Below are 20,489 nucleotides of genomic sequence, written 5' to 3' on the forward strand. Positions count from 1 at the left end.
AGAGAGATGGATGTGTACGGTGAAATGACGTATAATGGCTTGTCCGTGCGAGTGTGTGCAAGCGCGGGCGACAAGAAATAGGAGCGTTTTCCCATTTCAATTCGCAACAGCTGGTGTCGAATTAACACATTTACCAGTGTGCATTTGGAACAGATTAAAATTGCGTGTGGCGTGTGACTATGTGAGTGTATGTGTGTGTGTGTTTGTGTTTGTGTGTGCGTGTGGCAGCAGCAGATGAGGGCCAAAACAAGAGTGTGTTTGTGTGTGGGAGTGTCTGTGTATTAACGCAATGGATCAGGGCAGGGAGAAATGGCACAGAGAGAGAGAGAGAGCAGCAGAGAGGGTGAACAGTGAGCGAGCGAGCGAGAAAGAGAGAGCTCTACCCGACGGCTTTAGCTGCTGCCCTGGGCCGTCTCTCTAAGCCCTGTTTAGGAGGCTTTGGAGCTCAGATAGAAATAATCCCCCACTCAGACACACACACACACACACGCTAGGCATGCACACACAAAATACAAAACGCATGCACGCAAACACATGGGAGCTGTCGCGGGCAGACGCAAAGAAGCACACACTCCGGTTGAGGCGGACAAACAAGTGCGCACGCATTCACGCCGGCAGACACACACACACACACACAGGGGAACAAGCAGAGACAGCACATTCGCCTCGACATGAAACCAACCACCCACCCACGCGCACGCACGCTCCCATATACAACAAAACACACACACTAAGGCTGTCTGCCGTGCGGAAGCAGAGCACAGCGACATCGGCACGACACCGTGACAAACACTTTACACACTCCAGCACTCAGCAGAGGGGAGGGAAGGAAGGAGGGAGAGATGGAGAAAGAGGGGAGGAGGAAGAGGTGGAGGATATGAGGCAGGGGGAGGGAGGCGAGTGAGTAGGGGAAGGGAAGGGGGGGCTAACAAATTAATAGGAGCCGGAGATATATACAGCCAGCGCTGCTGAACGGGGGAGGAGGAGGAGGACGACGACGACGAGAGAGCAATTCATTCCCGTTTTCTACTCGTTCGCTCTCTGGAGAAAGGCAGAGCCGAGCTGAGCGAGAGCGTATTTGCTCAAGAGAGGGGAGAGGGAGAGAGAGAGAGAGGGGCTTTGTGTCGCCGAGGAGAGGAAAAGTGGAGGAGGAGGAAAAAGGGAGGGAGGGAGGGAGGGGGTGGAGTGGGGTGACATAAAAACACAGCAGCAGAAAGATGGAGCGCCTGAGCGAGGAAGAGTGAAAATAAGAGGACAATAACAAAGACTTTTTGAGCGTAAAAGAAGGCGAGAGGAAGGGAAAGTGGCATTAAGGGAGGGAAAGGGGGTGGTGTGTGTAAAGGGGGGGGGGGGGGGGGGGGGGGGGCAGCGTTAGCGCAGGATGCAGTTTGTCATCTTCATCAGCCGACAGCCGGGGCACGGGAGGAAAGGAGGAAAAGGTCTGGAATGGATGGAGAAGTGGATGGGGGAGAAGGGAAGGGTGAGGTGGTGAGCAGGGCGGGGGAGGGGAGGGGGGGGGGGGTGAAGGGTGATGGGCAGTGTTTGAGCAGAGCCTTTGAAAGACGTTGACCCTGTAATTGACCCGTGTCTCCGCCTACATCGCCGTGGCGACAAGCAGAGCCGCTGCAGCTAATCACTTAGTAACCCTGACCTGTCAATCACACCAGTGCTGTGTTGAGATGAGGGGGGGCAAATGAATGAAGAAGGAGAGGGAGGGAGATGAGGGGAAAGGAAAGGAAAGGAAAGGAAAGGAAAGGAAAGGAAAGGAAAGGGAGGGAAGGCGTAATAACAGCGCTGGGGTTATCATTTACTGGACCACCCGCCTCCTCCCACCCAACCCTCAGCCGACGAAGCTCGGGTTTTATAAAAGCCAATAAAACGCTCTATACCTCCATCTCTCTCTCATACACACACACACACACATACACACACACACGCCCTCCTTTAGCGTACAACTGCTACGGGCGGAAAGAGGGAGAGAGCAGTGCTTTCCGAGAGTTCAGATAACAGAGAGAGCTAAAGAACGGGAAAGGCACATCAGGGCTTGGAGGGTGGGAGGAGATAAGATATCAGAGTGAAGCCCCCATGCAAATAAAACAACAGAGTTTATAGCTGCACAGGTGTGTGTCTGTGTGTTACCTGTTGATGAGGGGAAAGATGGACACGAGCAGGTAAACGGAGGGATACCACTTCAACGGCTTGATCTCCTCCGCCAAGGAAACCTAGATGAGAGAAAATTGGCTGCTCACCCATGTAGAGAAACTCAAATGCTCACGTTAATGCTCTCGTCTCGCCTGTGCGTCGCGCACACACACGTGCACGCGCAGCGTCAGTGTCTTCACTGGAAGATCAGAGCGCAGGGGCGAGAAACAAAGGCCAATTAAAACCTAATAAAATATTAACCTGCTGATAATACGCAATATCCACACAGTTATGAGAAGAAAACGGGGATTTCAATTAAACGAGAAGCAAATACTTTGCAGCAAATGTGAAGGGGATGAATTCAATATCTCGTGGACAAGCTGAGAGGAAGACAGAGACATGCAGCAGCAGCAGCTAAAAGTCGAGGAGGGGGGCGAGAGGCTGGTGGTGGAGAGCTTTACAAGCCGTTATCTAATTCCCGGGAGAGGAGGACTCTTGCGTCCGGAAGAGGCTGAGAAGCGCGGCCCCTGGATTGATTTTCTGCGCTGTGCTGTTTTTTCGCCCCCCTCCTCCTCCTCAAGGCTAGGTCGCAGCAGCGGAGCCAGCGCAGAGCCTCCTTCTCTTTCTTTCTCCCTCTCTCATACATACACACACACACACACACACACACACACACACACTTACACACAGTCGGAGCCAGGAGGCAGGCCCACAAGCTCTGGTCTCTACCCCCACATGGAGGAAATTAATTACTCACCAGAAAAACCCTGAGGCAGTCGGGCTCTAACGCAAGCATTTTAAACAATTCCGATGAAATCCAGTGGTATTTTATCTTACGCATATATGCGTGTGTGTTCTTGTGGGGGGTACCAAATGCAAGAGGCGGTGTTTCACCATGTGAGAAAGGTTGGCTGTATGTGATCTACTGAACAGAGACCAGTCGTATTTCCACATCACTGTCTTTAACAGCACAACCCCAAGGCAAAAACCAAGCTCAGCCCGATTAGCATCTATTATCACGGGAAGCCCTGACGTCACTGGCCGTGTCAAGATCTGCCAATTGCTAACTTGTGTGTATGGTGTGTGTATGGCTTGGCGCGCGAGTGTGCGTATACTGCAAAGAATTTTGCAATGAGGAAGAGGAAAAGGATAGCCTGAAGGATGCTGCATGGAAAAGGCGATTTGTGGCTGTGTGAGCATGTGTGTGTATATTTTTTGGGGGGAAAAATAAATCCAGAAAAAAAAAACAACTTCAAAGACTGCTTGGAGCCAAGTAATCTCAGATCAGATTTCGGTGAGGCGTAGAAACAGGCATTTGAGGAATTTCAGTGAGCCAAGGAAAGGGTGCAGAAGGGTTGAAGAGAAACAGGAAAAGAGTGGGTAAAGTGCCTCCGCTGCCTCGTGTTTTTAATCACAGTCCTCCAGTGTCAGAGGCCCCTGCGCTGCTCGGGAAGCAGAGGGGGGAATGAAACCGTAATTATGTGAAGAGGGCGCAGCGGTCCCAACGTTAATGACATACGCTAGATTACAGACAGCAATCGGGAGCGACCCATCCCCTCCACCACCAAGCACAGCACTCACCCAGGCTTGCGCTCGTCTCAGGAAAAACTTCCTCTAAAAATAACAGGATCGGGTTTACTGAGGGCACTTTAGCACTAAATTCAAGGACTTTTTAAAGGATTTTTTGGAGTAAAATTCAAGAACTACAACTGAATAACATAATAGATGGAAAATGTCTCTCCTTAAAAAGCTGTACATCATAAGGCGCAGCAGCAGCATCTGCTACAGTATTTCAGTTACAACTTTTAAGCCGACATGGCTGAGAAGTCCTGAAAGTGCTCTTTTTCTGATTATTTTTACCTTGAAGATGTCAAACGTTGCCGATTCTTTGAATTACTGTGGTTTAGTACTGATGCAAACAGACACTCCTTCGTTGTGCATTCATTCGTAACTGATTACACTTCTGATAAAAAAAAAAAAAAACTTGGCTAGGTTTACAAGAAAACGGCGACTGATTACAATCCACACAGCTTTATCGCCGTAGGCTGAGCACAGAAAAGTCACCAGCATCACTATGGGGTAGATTTTGCTGGTGAACTGGCCAGCTCAAACCCTCAGGTGTGTGTGTGTGTGTGTGTGTGGCTGTGCTGAGCTCTGGGTTTTCCCCTCACAGCTGAGAGGTTTGCTGGATGAGTGTTTGGGTCAAAATATTGCATCATTTATTTGCAGCTTGTGCATAAAAAAAACGTTCAAGACAGCACATACTTTTGAGATAACTAACATTTAAAATAGAGCAGTGGAAGTTGGAAAGCCCGGTTGTTCATGACTGTGTCATTGCTTGGCTGCTTTTGAGCACAGTGGGGATTCTTGGTCTGTGTCTTTGGCTGGCTTTTGCATGCTGCATCACGTATGATGCTCACCATATCTAACATATCACGATACAGTGATTCTGCAATATTTAAGCTATTGCAAAGCAGTCATCGACAATACATTAAGATATCTGTGTTAGATTAGCACGCATTAGTATGTATGCTGTCATTGTCTATGTATGAACTTTATTATACATTTTAAAAATAAGTCAATTAAATTAATTAGCTCTTTGATTTGACTTGTGCCACTGCCTGCTTTTTTCCTCTTCTGTGAACTGCTTCATCTTCTTTGAAAGTTATTTCACTTATATTCATTTTACTACCATTAATTTGATAAGCCTGACTTATTAAATAGCGACTTTGGTAAGTGAAGCTGGTGGGGAATCCTTTTAGACACCCTGTGTGTTTAAATAAATATACAGATGTCTGACGGCAGGGCATCCATAACGTAACACAAGAGGAAGAACTGCCTTAGCAATATTGTGTTCCAACCATATATTTGTGTATCGCTGCTGATTGTTTAACAGCTGGACATCTGATCCCTTAAAAAAGGAGGCATGTGTGTTTTGTCAAAGTCAAATGTCCTACTGAGAGCCCTTAAGAGGAAAAACCGCATACTCCTTCCTTTTGCTGGCCAAGAATAAAATAAAAAGTTGATAGACCAATTAGAATACACACACACAGAGGGTACCCTCAGTGGTTTGCAAGGTTGTGCATGCATGCACACACACACACACACACACACACTTGTATAGACATAAAAGTAGAGGCCGCTGCATTGTTACTCAAGGCAAAGCTTGTGTGGATCGGTAAACAAACATCTTGAGAAGATAACGAACAAGCGACTTGCTGTTTGCTCAGCCAGTTTTGTTGCTACCCGACGGGACTGAGCTGCTGCGTGTGCAGTTGTGCAAATGTATTTAAAGGTGCGCACACGCGCATGTGTGAGGGGTGCCTGAAAAACCGTCTTCTCCTCTCGTTGACCTGTGCCGCTTCAAAACCTTGTGGCAATCATGTGTGCTCATGCATGAACACAAACAAATCGCTCAAGAAATACACGCGCACACACACACACACACACACACAGATAGGTCACAACATGTGACTTACAGCACTGATAACTGCCAGCGCTAGTTATGTACGTCACCACTCCAGCCAGATGCATACGCACATGCACTCAGAGAGCGGGAGGGGGGATGATGCTGTGCTGAGTCAGGGAGGGAAAAAAAAAAAGGGTTGGGAACTGCGTGTGGACACAGGGCATTAGGGGTTTGAGTGTGTGTGTGTGTGTGACAGTAACAGAGAATGTGTGAGGCACAGAAGGAGGGAGACGTGGCAGAGTGAATGGAAATCACCAGAGCCAGCGGTCTTCAGACACCCAGCAGGAATCGCTTTCTCTAGTTTACACCTGCTGCTACACACTCGTACACACATGAGCAGGAGCTCACTGGTTTGGCAAGCACAATCTGGGAGGCTGTTGTTGTTGTTTTAAAGCATCGCAGCGCGTGCATAAACTCTCATAAATATTCATGTCCATGAACCTGGCTTGCTGCTTTATTCATGCTGGGTATGAGCACAACAGTGAGAGAGACAGCGAGAGAGGGGGTGAGAAAGACAGAAAGAGAAAGACAGGGAGGAAAAGGGAGAGAGAGCGTGAAGTGAAACGCAGGGAGAGAGGGAAAAAAAACAGATGGAAATGAGCGGAGTGACCGGGAAAGAGAAATACGAGGAAAGAGAGTGTGATAAAAACCACTGCTGACTTATTTACACTCTGTGCTACACATAGCAATTAGCCCACATGAAAACCGTGTGTGTGTGTGCATTTATGTGTGTTTGTGTGTGCGTGTGTGGTCACACATTCATGCACACACGACTCCGCTTAGGGTTACGCCAGTTCACCGTGCAGTAATTATGTCTGCCACTTAGGGGCAGCATCTACATAACCTTAACCCTAACCTGCCCTCCGACACCTCACCCTGCTGGGCAGAGAGGCAACACCAAATAAGGAAGAGGAGGAGGAGGGAGGAGGGCGGAGGGTGTGCGAGGGATTGCTGCTGCTAGTTTTTCCTACTATGCATTAGTCATATTGTTTCAAAAGCACCTGGTTAGGGAGAAGTAAGGCTTTATAGTCTTCCTGTTGAACAATGCATCATAAGCAGTCAACGAACCAGGTAAAAAGACGTGGCAAAAACCTGTTTAACGATCCACTTTCTAGTACCAGGATTTTCAAGAAATCTACTTTTGTTCAGCTTTTTCAAACTCCGTGTCTCACAAGAGATGAGAAAACTGTTAAAAATCAAAGCAGCGGAGACAAGGGGCTTTTAATTTTCAAGTGCAGGTCAAGCATCTTAGATTTCCATCATGCAACCAGCTATTTCATAAACCCTTCCTGCCTACATCCTTTATTTAATTTCTGCAATATTTCGTGTGTTGTGGCAACACTTTGAGAAGCTTGCAGAACTGACTGCCTCACATTTAAACAGCGGCTCCATTGTGTAGTGGTTTACACATTTAAATAAAGTTATGTCTCCAGTCACTTTGAGAAGGCTGGCTTTTAAATCTGCCTTTCAGTGAGTCCTGCTGAGATCGGAAAAATTACTTTCGCGAGATAGTTCTGTTCACGCATAACCCAGCACTAATGTGTAAAATCAGTGAAGTGCCCCTTCAGACTAGGCTAGGCTAACCCTTTCCCCAATTAATTTTCCTTTTTTCTATTCCCCTTATTTCTCCTCCTCCTCATGTCGCACTTCTCAATCTGTCTTGATTTACACCTATCTCCTGCTCCGTTTAAAAACGAAGCTTAAACACACCTTTACGTGCATGCACACATTTATATACACATACACAAGAGCTCACACAGGAATAGATTTGAGAGGTCAAATTGCTCCCTGCTGTGTTTGACACCTACCCAGCGTGAAGGCAAGAGCTAATCCTACAGACACACTAATCCTCACGTTCTGTGTTTATACGTGTACATGTGTGTGTATGTGCTAAGAAATTTGATGGTCAGACCATTACCTTGCGCCTCTCTCGCTCTGGGTTGAAAGTTCCCAGCCATGACTGCATCTGTGCAGAAAAGACACAAAATAGGAAGAAAGAGGTCAGGGCAGCTAAAAAAACAGAAAAAAAAGAAAAATTGCAGTGATTTTATGATTTTAATAAGATGGGTTTTCCTAGTGAGGAGTGGCATTGTGCTTAGAGGTCAGTGCCTGCAGTGAGAAACCTGAACAAATATCACACCAACTACCACGCCAATGCAAAATCCCACCACCTTCTCACACGCCTCAGCAAAATTGCCCAATTCACAACCGAGCGCACAGCTTAGAGGCAGAAGGGAGCTCTTAAACAGCTCCCAGCATCTCGCAAAAAAAACCCTGATCAGCTTCAGTGCACACAATTTGACAGAGGAAGAAGAAAACAAGGCGGGGGGTAGGGGTGTGTGTGAGGGGGTTGCGTGGGGGAGAAAAAAGAGAATTTTGTTTAGAAAAAAGTGTCGGGGAAAAAAAAGGAAGTGGAGCAAACATGGCAGACACGAGGCCTTTGGAAAGAACGTGGGAATAGTTTTCGCTCTTCCTCTGCGTCCTCTCTCGGGGGAATGAATGGAAAATGTCAACAGGCAGGCGCAGGAACACACATGCACACAACCATGCACAGGACTGGGGATTGGCGATGGTGGGATAGGAGGGAGGGGGCTGTATGAAGCCAGAAGGTTTATGTAACCCAAGACATCAGAGACAAATCTCTGGAGGCCCTGTGAGAGCTTCATACGCATGCACAAAAAGGCAGCATGAACAACATGCACTAACAGCTCTTCTATTCTGCTATTTATTAACTCAATGTTGCCATGGTTTCTCGGTGCTGACGTGATTGTCATTGTAAATCTATGCGTGACCGTGGTGTTTGTGCAGTGCGGGGATAAAAAAAAGAAAAGAAAAGGACAGCCGTTTGGTCATTAGATTCAACTTGTTCCACAGCAGCCCTCTGCTGCCCAGCTGAGCACCGCTATCCATCAAAATCAACAAACGCTGATAATAAGTGGCAATATCATTAGGCTTTGGCCAGGTCTCCACATACCCGGCTTTTGTTGCAGTCTCTCTTAAGCCACACTACTGAAAGGGAAGCGGTTATGCTAGTGGCGTGTTGAGGGGTGAGGGCTGGAAGGAAGGGAGTGGACATGTACAAATTGCATCTGTAAAACAAACACACTCTCAGAGCTCTCTGTGTGGCCCGAAATGACTCATTAGCTTTCAAATCCCTCCAGTTATTATGAGCTCGCACAGCCACTCAGAATGTGTCCTGTTTTTTTGTTTTGTTTTTTTGAACAATCTGGGTGTAAAGGACTTGGAACCCCCTCCCTCGCCACGCCTATCTGTCTCGGGGAGATCGGAAGGTGGAAAAACTTCTCCGTCCAGCTAACATCCCACCTCTCCTCACTCAGCCGCCTCGTCTTTATCCTTTTCTCCATAGCGTCGCCACCTACCCTGCTTTCAAAGCTTTTGAAATTCTTTCAAGTGAGACAGCCTGCAGCTGAAAAGAGATAAGGCTTGAGCTCTTCATAAATACGACAGAGAAAGCAAAACGGCAGAGTGAAGGGGGGAGACAGACATGGAGGGGGAAAGGAAAAGGGGGGGAAGAGAAAATGAGCGGGAACACAGAGAAAGAGAGAGAGAGAGTGACAAATGAATGCAAAAAAGGGATTCAGAATAAGGAAGGTGGGAAACAGATATAGAGACAAGAGGTAGAGGGAGTGATAGCTGAATACTGTGAGCTGAATGAGTTATGAGATGCAGGTTGAAAACCAGCGACATTCATTCATTCTCTTTATCGCAGGCGTGATAAAGAGTGTAGTCTCTTTCCCGTTCCCTGCCTCTCAGCTACCTGCTGTCTGTCTCCGTTGTCGTCTTCCTGCAGCCTGGCTATCTGCACAATCTCTCTCACTCCACCATTCCCTGTGCAGCCCAAGCAATGAATGCTAACATTCAACAGCAACACAACGACTGTGAGTCTGATGAGGCTTTGGCCTCGTTCTCCCTTACTGTCAGTTTGTTTTTCATAATTCATGTCAAAAGCTCACGAGCATACTGTGGCAACGCACGTCTGCCGTCGCTGCTCCAGCGGCCGCAGTGTGGGGTGTCGTCAGATCAGGGGAATGGCAGCTATGTGAACTTTGTGGAATGCTGCCCCTGGGCTCCTACAGCACCGAGCACGATGAAGAGCCACGCAAAACTACAAGCTACCATGGTGAGCACATCAACTAAGTGGTAAATGAACTTATCTGATTTCCTGCACAATTTAATGGATTGCAGTACAAAATGTTGAATGCGGTAAAAAATGCCCATCACACAAGAACTGAAAGTCCACAATTATGTCAATTCAGACAGTTTATTTGCCCAAACATCAATTCCAATAAGCCAAAGTAGACAATTTAGAGTCACATAAAAATTAGAGAAGCACGAAATCCTCATATTCTAGTAGCTGGACCAAGTAAAAGTTAGCATAATTAATAAATTAAAGCCATTATATTTTATGTTTTGTCCAAGCAACAGTTTAAAAACCAATTTAAAATGAATAAAAAAGCAGAAATTGGCACAATGTAGCAGCTGCACCAACTGAAAGAAAGGTATTCTTGCTTGATAAATTAGTTTAAGTGACTGTATAGAACCAGAATGACATTTTATATCACTGAAAAAAGTCCCCAGAAATGCATCCTGAAACACATTTCTACACTCAAAAAGTTAGATGAGATTATTCCTTGCTACCTTTAAACAATACTGCAAGCTTCTTGCAAACTGTATCTCAGCAGTTTTGACCTGTAGTCATTTCTCTTCCTTAAAGAGCTGCTTGACATTCAAACAGCCATTATTACCTTTTCCAAATGCACTGGAAGAGAAAATGAAAACGAAAGCAAACTATGAAATTATCACAATTGTTTAAATGTGTCTAGTTGTCTGAATTCATGTACTTTTGCTAAGTATATGCCACACGTTCTCAAATCTCCACAAACCACATTTATCCTTTAAATGACTTTTGATCAACAGGATAGGATTGTTTCATAGCGCATAGTGTTTTGGGGAATTTTATCTTATATCTGTACTTCACTGAGAACATTTACCCCCCACCCCATCCACACACCCACAGAGCAGTCCTCTCTGAGCTTCCACTAATGTCAGCTTTTAAAAGCTCACAGCGCCGTCACGTTCGGCTAAGTTGTCTTGAAATAGACGTATATTGAGTACTCACTCTCTTATTGGCCACGCAGATGATCCTGGCGTAGCAGAAGATCATCAGGAAGATGAGGACGAAAAGAGGCACGTACCATCTGCAAAGCACAGGCGTAACAGATCAATAACAAAACTCCAAATGAGAAACATTATTAAAAGATCATTTTGCTGTTTTGTCGGTGGAGGTTGTTTCTTTAGCATCCTTGCTTCAGTTTTAGAATGTGTGACATGAAACCACATGAACAATATCAAAAGTTCTGATTACTGTGATATACTCTCATGCATTCTTAAGGAATTCACACCTTAGGAAAACACAAAAGCAAGCCACGTGTCCTGTTGCTATAGGATTTAATCCAGACCTGAATAAAAGCTTATTTTTAGCTGGCGTGTCACATAAAATCATTCCTCATGATCTGCCTACAGATACTTTTTTTTCATTCTAGGCAGCGTTATCAATATGAGTGAATACACCAACTTACAAATTTATATAACATACATTTATGACATGACTATGTAAAAACATTATGATAAAGTGAACGGCATCCCTTGGAGGAAAGAAGCTACAGCAAATGACCACCTCTGTGCTGCTTTCCTTAGCTTTACCGAGCTCTGCATTTCAATTTTTAGCTGTCTGGCCAAAGGTTTCATTTGCAGCAGTGTTGCGTTTTCGGAAAAAAATGTCTTGAAGTCCACTGTGTGCTACTTGCTCAGCACCAAAAGGAAAAGGAAAGACTTGCTGGTAAACACTTAAGAGCATTTACAAGCTGAGGAGCCAGCTATTTCTCTCAGAGGATGGGAAAAGACCAAGAAAGAACAAATGGGCCATGAATATACGACATGCATTCACCAAGCAGACAGGCACATTACTCTTATAATAATGTAGGCCCCTATAAGAAGGAATTTAAATAGGCAGTTGTTTGTTAAGAAGCTGATTATATCAACTTAACAGGTAAAAAATTAAGCTAAAAAACAGAAACTAAAGGTTAGGGTTTATCAGTATTTTTTCCATAACCAGTTCAGGTGAGACTGTTTCGGTGGCTGACACTAGAAAGCATTATTCTAAACAGCTGATGCGTAAAGGGCACACAGTTTGTACACAGACACCAAAGAGTGTAAAAAAAACCTGACGAGGCAACTCTGGACCTCACTCCATATAGTTTTACATACTGAGTCAAGAGGTAGATAAAGAACAAAAGATCATTCCAGCAAAGTCACAATGCTGGCAATGCATGGCATTCCTATGGGACAAGGGTTGCCTTTATAAAGGGGAGGTGTGGGAGAATAATATGTCAGGTATTTCTGAGCGGATGAAAGCGAGCAAGACGAGCAAGGGAAATGGGGGTGATTACTTTTGGTGGAATGGCAGCCTTATGTTATGCAACCTCTTGGGAGGGAAGCTCAGAGGAGTTTCAACCTCTCCCTGTAATTGTGAAACAGGTCTTTGTCTCACTTTGAGAGACAGGTTCCTGGTCACAACTTGTCTTTTCAGCTTAGGTAACCCTGAGCAGTCACAACTGTTGTGTTTGTCGCCTACCTCATGTCTAAAGAAGTCTCAAGGGCGGACATGAAATATGACTGCCCAATCCCCCACCCATGTTGTCTTATGCATGCAAAACAGTCTTTCAATACGACTTTCTGGCTTGTGCCTGCACTTGACACAGGCAAAACATACTGGACAGTATAGAAAAAGGCCACCAAGAGTAATTATAGCACTCATGATAGGAGAAAAGGGTTCAGCTGACTATTAAAACAAAGAGAGTCTGTCTCAGACTCTTAAATCTACAGACACACTCTTATAAAATAGATGAACGTCCAACAGAGATCATCAAAGTCCTTTGCATGTGTGTTTAAAAACTGCATCTTTTAGAAGTAGCTCATAGGCAAACGCAGAATTCATCCATCTACCAATTCACCCGTCCATGCATTTTCCTCTGCTTATCCAATTCAGTATGGTGGAAAGGCTGGAGCCAACCCCAGCTGTCACAGAGTGACAGGCAGGGTACACCCTGGACAGGCTACCAAGCTATCCCAGTGCTAACACATAGATACAGATAACCATTCACACTCACGATGAAACCTATGGGCAATTTAGAATCACAGATTAACCTAATGTGTATGTTTTTGCACTGTAGGAGGAAGCTAGATTACTCAGACAGAACTCTCGCAGACACTGGACGAACATGCAAACTTCAAATGGAAACACTGACTCGTCTGTCTATTTTGTGCTCACCCATGGTTGTCCTCGATGCCCGAGGACTGAAAGAAACTCAGTGAGCGTTATTAAATTAAACTTTTTATTGGAGGAGGAATCCGATACAGTAGGCGTTTGTTTCAATGCAGGAAACAGGCTGAGGGAAAGGCTCCTTTATGTGCCTTTATGTCTTGTAGGGAACATTGGCAAACAAAGGATGCTGCCTGTCTTTGAAAACTGGCATGACTACATGTGCATGTGTGCATCCGTGCAGGTTCAATAACGGCATGGGACACTGATGAAAGCGTTTCAGGGGGAGACCTGTGCGAGCGTCACCCTGGTGTGATTTAATAACCCGCTCTCCGGAATAAACAGCGTCCAATTACGCCAGCGCACGTCCTGTTAATGATGGAAAGACGAGCTTGGGGGGTGGGTGGGTTGGTGGAGAGGGGAAAAGGAGGGATGGCCTTTTTAACGATAGTGTGGGGGGCTGTGAGGAGGAGAGAATGACGGGCGGCAGCTACAAAGTGCTCTAATTAGCATGATAATGATCTGCCATTAGAGTCCGCTGTGCTCTACAGCTGAGCACTACCCGGAGAGAGAGAGAGAGAGTCAGAGCAGGAGGGAGACGGCGTGAGACAGAGAAAGAAATAAAAGCAGAGGGAGAGAAGATTCAGAGTGGGCAGAGGATGATAAAAGTGATGAGATGAATAGAGAAGAGGATGCAAAGGTGGATAGATGACTGCGGATTGCGGCTCAGGACCAGAAAGAGCAGAAATAAGAAAGAAGCTCTGGGTGATTAAAAGGCAAGCAGAGGGATAAGGTCGCAGCGAGAATGAAAGGAACAGCAGAAATTCGTTGCACCCGATAGATCGACTAGGGAAAGATGGATAGAAATACGGATAACCACAGTGGGGTTTTCAGAGGACAACAGTGAGCAAGAGTGGATTGCCTGAAAGTGGCAGAAAGAAAGATCATCGCAGATGTGCACAAATTCAATCACTCGGCCTTAGCCTGGCCTTCCCTCCAGTACGGCTCTGAAGTGAAGAATGAGGCTCGGTTGAAAGAAGTCTTAATTGAAGTGCCTGCTAGAAGACGAGAGCATGGTAGAGACCCGTCTATGCAGGTTAACGATCAACTGCAGCCGTCAGCTTTGACCTGGGAGATCCTAGCACACAGTGAAAGATCACGATCAACCACTTACGCAAGGAAGGACGGCCTGAGAGACAGAAAGAGAGGTGGAGACTTAGAAGCAGGGAAGGAGGAGAAGTGTGTGCAGGATGAAGGTCGGGTCTCACTTGATGCACTAATGGAAAAGCCATAAGGTATCTACAGCCTAGCTAGAGGTGCTTTGACTTAAAGGCAACCCAAGCGTGCAGCGTCATTGGGTGAACACAACAGAAATGGACAGCAAACTGAATTCAAATGGAGCCTCATATTTAACCACTGATCATCAAATTAACATTGCTCTGTCCCAACTGGACCTTCACATACTTGCAGTAAGCATAAGATCTACGTGTGAGTGCTAAAATATTGTTTTTTAAAACCACAAATGGTAGCCTCATGTTAGAACTGAAGTAAAGAGCTAGGAGATCAATCAGTCAGGAGATCTAGGGGTATGGGTCAAATCCCGGACAAGCCCCCACTTATTTTACATCCGAACTCATAGACTGCAATATAAAACTGAAAGTGACAGCACTTTATAATAATAGGAGATTCACTGAAATTACTACATAGGCTAGGTTCAAATTTAGGGGCATGTCTAATAAAAACATAACTGGAAACACATGATGACCAAAAGCAAAGAAATGAGGTGTCCAGTCCAAGCTAACTCTTAGTGCCCTTGTGCACACCTTCTCAGGTGCGGACAAAATGGTAAGTAAACACGGGCAGTATAAAAAAAAGTCTTGCATTGCCGCTGTAAAGAAAGTCACTGCTGCAAAAGAATATAACAACGATCACAGGTATAAAAATGCATTCTGTAAGAAAATCTGCACGCATTTTTGCGTATTTAAATCTGGACCAAAATGTTGATCAGATCCACAGACTTCTGTAACATCTGTAAAGCAATGCAGCTAAAACAACCACATAACCATTAACTTCCACTTGCAAAGTTATTTTCACTGTTATTTCTCAGCCGTATGCTTGAGTGGGGCCGGTGGCACACACCGATGCGGGACCTCTAAGAGCGTTGACTCAGCTAAGCTCGAGTGCTTCCAATTGCTGACTCAAGCCCTGAAACTCTGCACCTTCATCACACAGCCCTGTCCTCCGCTTTGTTTTCTCCTTCCTTTTTCATCCCCTTTCGCACACCCCCTCCTCCGTCAAACCTTCCCTGCCTCCTCTGTTCTGCCTGCGCGCTTCGCTGAACTCTGATGAAGACACACTACAGGGCGTGGGCAGACACGAGGACAATCTATTTCTCTGACTCCCTTCTCCTTCCCGTCCTGCAATGCCGATCCTCTTTCCTTCTTGTGCTGAATAATTCCCTGTCTCCGTCCAACTAGACTCTGTATGTTAACCCTCCCGCCTTTTCCACTTTTCACCTTTAATACTACAGCCTCTGCCCCCCACAAGGTGTCAGCATGCTGTGTGTGTGTTTGAGTGCATGTGTTTTTTTCCGTTGACGGGTGCTGCCTTGGCCTCTAATCTCTCGTCTGGTTTGATGTAATTAGGGCTAATGAAGATTCCCTGATCCTCTGAGCGACTCGTCCCCCTGGGCCACGACAGCGTGGAAAACTAGAAAGAGCCGGGGAGCAGAGGAGCACTGATAAAAGAGACACGGGCTCGTTTAGCACAGCTGATAGCTATGTGTTGTTCTCTATATATGTGTGCGTGTGTGTGTTTGTCTGAGTGAGTCTGCCTCTGTGTGTGTGTATACGTGTGTGTGCTTATTTGTTTAAAAAGATTGATTCCCTGCTGATGCTGCGAGCAGCAACGCGATTACCTTGGCTCATAGCAAAGTGTTGTTGTGTGTATGTGTGTGTGTGTGTGTTTAAGTGTCTGCACCGGGGGATTGGCAGAGCCCTTGCAGACTTAGGGCCAGTTGCAGAAAGCAGTAGACAGGCATAATCCTTCATAGCCGTCCTAAACACTTAAATACACAGTGTAGCAACTCCCCTAAATCTGACAAGGCAGAGGCAGACACAGGAACATCCACACATGCATGCGCGCACACACACACACACACACACACACACACACAAACACAGACACACACACACACTTCTTGGCCTTGCACCAAGGGGGAAAAAACCCTGCAGGCTCCCCTGACATGCAACCCTTCACATTTCCCTGCAGAGACAGCCCTTCTCCTCCCTCCTCCTCCCCATCTCCCCCAGTGGGGGAAGCTTTGATGGCGGTGCTGAAAGGGTCTACTTACATCCCAAATCTCCAGGCTACGTGATCGTCTGTGATCCAGCTGGGGGAAGAGAGAGAGAGAGAGAGAGAGAGAGAGAGAGAGAGCGATGAGGGGGTTACAAAGGAAAAGGGAGAGCGTGAGCGGAAGAGAGACTTGTGTGACTGCAGAGGGGAGAAGCTGTGCAGCTGTAGCTATTAATAAGCCGAGAGTGGAAAGAGAGAGCCGAGCCCGGAGATTAAGGCTCTGTCCCAATTCTCATTCCACCGCCTCCTCTCCTCGGCCTCTTCCACTTTTCCTCACCCCCTTTAACAACCCTCCAAACAAATAATGCCTTTCCCATTTACCACAAGAACCGGAGAGCACGAGGAGGTGTTGCACTGTGATCAGATGTGCTGATAATTGCCAATTTTAAGCACATAAACTCCTATAATGGTTGAAGCAAATCTAGAGTTGGAATGAGGCCAGTGCTGTGGCCTCCCTTGAAAGAAAAGACATTTAATGGAAAATACACGGTCACTAGCTGACAAAACACAAAAACTACACTCCAGCTGGGGCATACTCACCACCAGGCTCCTGCGGGGCCATAGTAACCCTTGAACAGCGGCAGCGAGGCCATGACCAAAGGTACCCCCCACGCCATCAGATGGTAAAACCTGATAAAAGGAACACATTTATTTCATTATGAGCACAGAGGGTTCGGCAGGTTTTTCCCTGGAAAAAAAAGCTTATAAATAAATCAATTCTTTTCTTCTTCACGTCATCCCTTTGTTGGCACTCGCACTAGGGTCATTTTTCAGGTCCAGACGAATGTCTATAACAGCCAGACAGCCAATTACTCATGATAATATAAACCATAATTAGCTTAACTGTTGGGGAAAAGATGATTTTCAGTGGAAATCCCTGAATCAAAACCACAAGCAGGATGCAGATTCTCACTCAAGGGGATCCTAGTGGATGGACAATTTAAGTGTAACTGTGTACCTAAAATATGTGTGCGCACTATAAAAACAGTCTACTTTCAAAAGGAAGAGGTTAAGGAGGCTGGAGAGCCTCATACAGGCTATTGATGAAAAATGATAACAGTGATGGTGACGGCCTTTTGAGAGTGTGTGTGCCAGACGAGGTGTGTGTGCCAGTGTCTTCGGCGTCTGTGTGGGAGTCGATACTTTATAGAGCGTACAGCGTCGCCTGGTCAATAGAGTGGAAGTCCTGCCCTGACTTGTTCCGAGTACGGTCAATCGAGCAGTGGTGACACAGCTGACACACGCTCAATCCCACTCCAGTTGTGTGACACACACACCCACACACACACACTTTATCACTCTATTTCACTGGGGCGCACTGTACGCTCCCCTCTCCCCGACCCTCTTGCTGATGGACAGCCGTGAGTGTGTGGGAGGAGCAGGAAGAAAGAGAAGGCTGCTGGCTTAAATAGAACAGAAAAGTAGGCGGGAGAGACACATAGTAAATATATGGATCCAGACAGAGTTTGTCTTTAGATCGAACATGAGAAGGAAGTGTGTGAGAAAGATGAAAACAAGCAAGCAAGAGGGCAGAAAGAAAAAAACAAAACAAAGAAAGACAAGGCGGGAGGATACAAACGGTGAAATCGGTGCTGCCAGTGCATGGCATGACAACTGGTGCATACGTGGGGGGGCTTGTCAGGAAATCAATGCTGAGAGCTCACAGAGCCCTCGCTCCCCACCCCCTCCCAAACACACACGCACCAGCATGCACGCTGCAACACACGCGTCACACACTTGCAGTGCTTTGAGAGGGAGATGACGAGGTCCGGAGCTGCGCTCAACATGGGCTTAATGAGGCACAGCAGGACTGCTATGCGTGCCGCATTTCACACACCTGCATACACACCCACACGTATGCAGACACACACACGCACACGCACGAGCTCATATAGAAATCTCTCTCGAGGCTCAATCTCATTTCTCACTGCCTCACACCACTTCTCTACCGCCCCCACCCCTTTAGCTTCTATCGCCCAGCACATTCGGTTTGCGTGAATTCTTACTTCAAATCCTCATAAACATTCACACACACAAACACACACACACACACGAGCGCGTGTGCACACTTCCTATCCTCTCTTGCATCCACTTCAATCATTCTTAGATCATCCGGCCTCCGTTCTCCATCTCCTCTAGCAGTTTGTTCATTCATAAACCATCACGCTGTGCCGTCCCCGTGAATGTGAGTGCGAGAGCGAGAGGGTGGGAGGTTGGGTTAGGGGGCTGAGACGTAATTGCATATGCATGCAAAGCCACATACTGCCTCCTAAACACATGCAGCTTCTCTCTGCAGAGTCAACACACGAGAGCCCCACTGACACGCCGTCTTTGCTTCGCTCTTACTATTAAAGCGCTGTGTTTTTCCCCCTCTTCACATCATGTGCGACCAGCCGCAAATATACAGATATATCCTCCTCCCACTTTGCTCCCCCTGGACTTATAAGAGGTATGCAGCAGATAAGGCTCTGAAGCAAGCTCATTTTGGCCTCCAAGTTTGCCCCTTGCCAGCACCCATAAAACCGTCACCTTTTGAGTTATACCACCATTATATTGTCTGGCGTATTGCTAATCAATGCAGGAAAACTCCCATGGGGGTGGTGGTGGGTGGCGTACACATCTTAATGGCCCACCCTCTCGCACACAAGGGTGGGACTTTTTTTTCTGGACCACCAAGACACATCAACAGGATACGCCTATTAACAATTTGGCTTGACGTAGCACACATAGTTGCGTCTTTTTTTCCCTCCCCCTTCAGATTGTGCATTTCTCTCACAAAGCTTTCATTAGGCATTAAAAATGCAAAAATATTACACACACACACACAGGCGAATTCACACTTGCGCCATGGAAAGTGCTCATGGGAGTTTGAGCGACAGCAACATAGAGACATAGAGCCACAAAGCGTGAAGATGGGTATGCGCGCCCACACACACACAGACACACACACACTAGAACGCACTTAACGGCTGACACTCACTCCCTTTTCAATTAGAGTGTCGGCTGGCTGGAACATAAAAGGAGGAGGAGGAGGGGTCTGTCGATGCTCTGTGGGGAGACACATGCTCTGGCAGACCAAACATGCATATGGACATACAAGACACACGCGAAGGAGGAAGAGCCCAAAACAAGACACAAATAAACACTCAAATGTGGACACAGAGAGAAAGAAAAAAAAACTGCTCATGCACGCGAGGGATAAACGGATTATGCAAAGTTTAAATAATTTATCAAATTATTAATAACTGGCTAGATTAGAAAAAAATACAATCAGTGACATCTTTGATAAGTGATAAACAAGTGATTGCATCCTCTCCAATATGAGGAATTGTCGTTGCTCTCTTGAAACACTACAATTTGAATAAATTTACATTTTGTGAAGCAGGTTAGAAAAAAGGACATTTAAAGACACAACAAACCAAAAGATAAATCAAAAGATGTTATACAAATGAAAAAAAATCCTTAAGTAGTTCCCTACTTACATTTCATATCTGTTGGTGCTTATTTCTCTGACCAGGTTGAGGTAGAGGTTTAGTGTGATGAGGCAAACCCAAGCCAAGGCACTCCAGTCTACAGACACACACACACACACACAAACAGAAAAACACCAAGGTCAAATTACAACACAGCTCGCTGCCACACAGCATGCACCTGCAAATGTGTCCAAACATACACCTATGCATGAAAGAGAGCGAGAGAGTGCGTGTGTGCGTGCGCGCGTGTGTGCATGTGTTCCACTTTTTGATAAATGAAGGCCCATTCAGCAGTAATATGAGGGAAACCTGTAGCTTAGGGTGATGGATGAGAGGTGGGAGCTCAAAGAGAGAAAATGATGAACTGTAGAAAAGCAGAAGGGAGATAAGACTAGAGAGGGAGGGAGAAAAAAAGAGCAGTAAAGTGAGGGGCAGGGTAATCAGGGGTGGAGGTGGCGGAGTGGACTACGGCGAGTGTTAAAACAATGAAAAGAAGATATAAAGAAAGGAGAAGGAAGGCACAGTCAGCAGCACGGGAAAATGGGTGTACACAGTGGCGAGGAAGAGTCTAGAAGGACAGCTTCGCATTTACACAAATATATTTTCCACTACACATGCTCCCCTTATATTTAGGGAACCTTTGGGATTGCTGTGCAATTGCCAAGAAAGAAGAAGAATGGCTGTTTATGTCATTATTTTAATAAATTAC

General features: G+C 46.1%; 1 protein-coding gene across 3 annotated transcripts in view; it reads right to left on the reverse strand.

Moving 5' to 3' along the window:
- si:dkey-100n23.5 (cyclic AMP receptor-like protein A) overlaps positions 1-20,489 on the reverse strand; it is a 52,395-nt gene that overhangs the window by 22,320 nt on the left and 9,586 nt on the right. For all 3 annotated transcript variants that reach the window (XR_269936.3, XM_005475480.3, XM_005475482.3), the window contains 6 exons: positions 19,790-19,877; positions 16,848-16,937; positions 16,306-16,344; positions 10,752-10,830; positions 7,530-7,577; positions 2,140-2,222 (listed from right to left, as the gene is read on the reverse strand). Coding sequence is in view for 2 of the 3 variants with exons in the window: in XM_005475480.3 (XP_005475537.1) it covers positions 2,140-2,222; positions 7,530-7,577; positions 10,752-10,830; positions 16,306-16,344; positions 16,848-16,937; positions 19,790-19,877 (427 nt within the window). In the remaining variant the exon portion in view is untranslated. The remainder of the gene's footprint in view (positions 1-2,139; positions 2,223-7,529; positions 7,578-10,751; positions 10,831-16,305; positions 16,345-16,847; positions 16,938-19,789; positions 19,878-20,489) is intronic.

Source organism: Oreochromis niloticus, linkage group LG16, assembly GCF_001858045.2.
Source record: "Oreochromis niloticus isolate F11D_XX linkage group LG16, O_niloticus_UMD_NMBU, whole genome shotgun sequence".
NCBI classification, from domain to species: Eukaryota; Metazoa; Chordata; class Actinopteri; order Cichliformes; family Cichlidae; genus Oreochromis; species Oreochromis niloticus.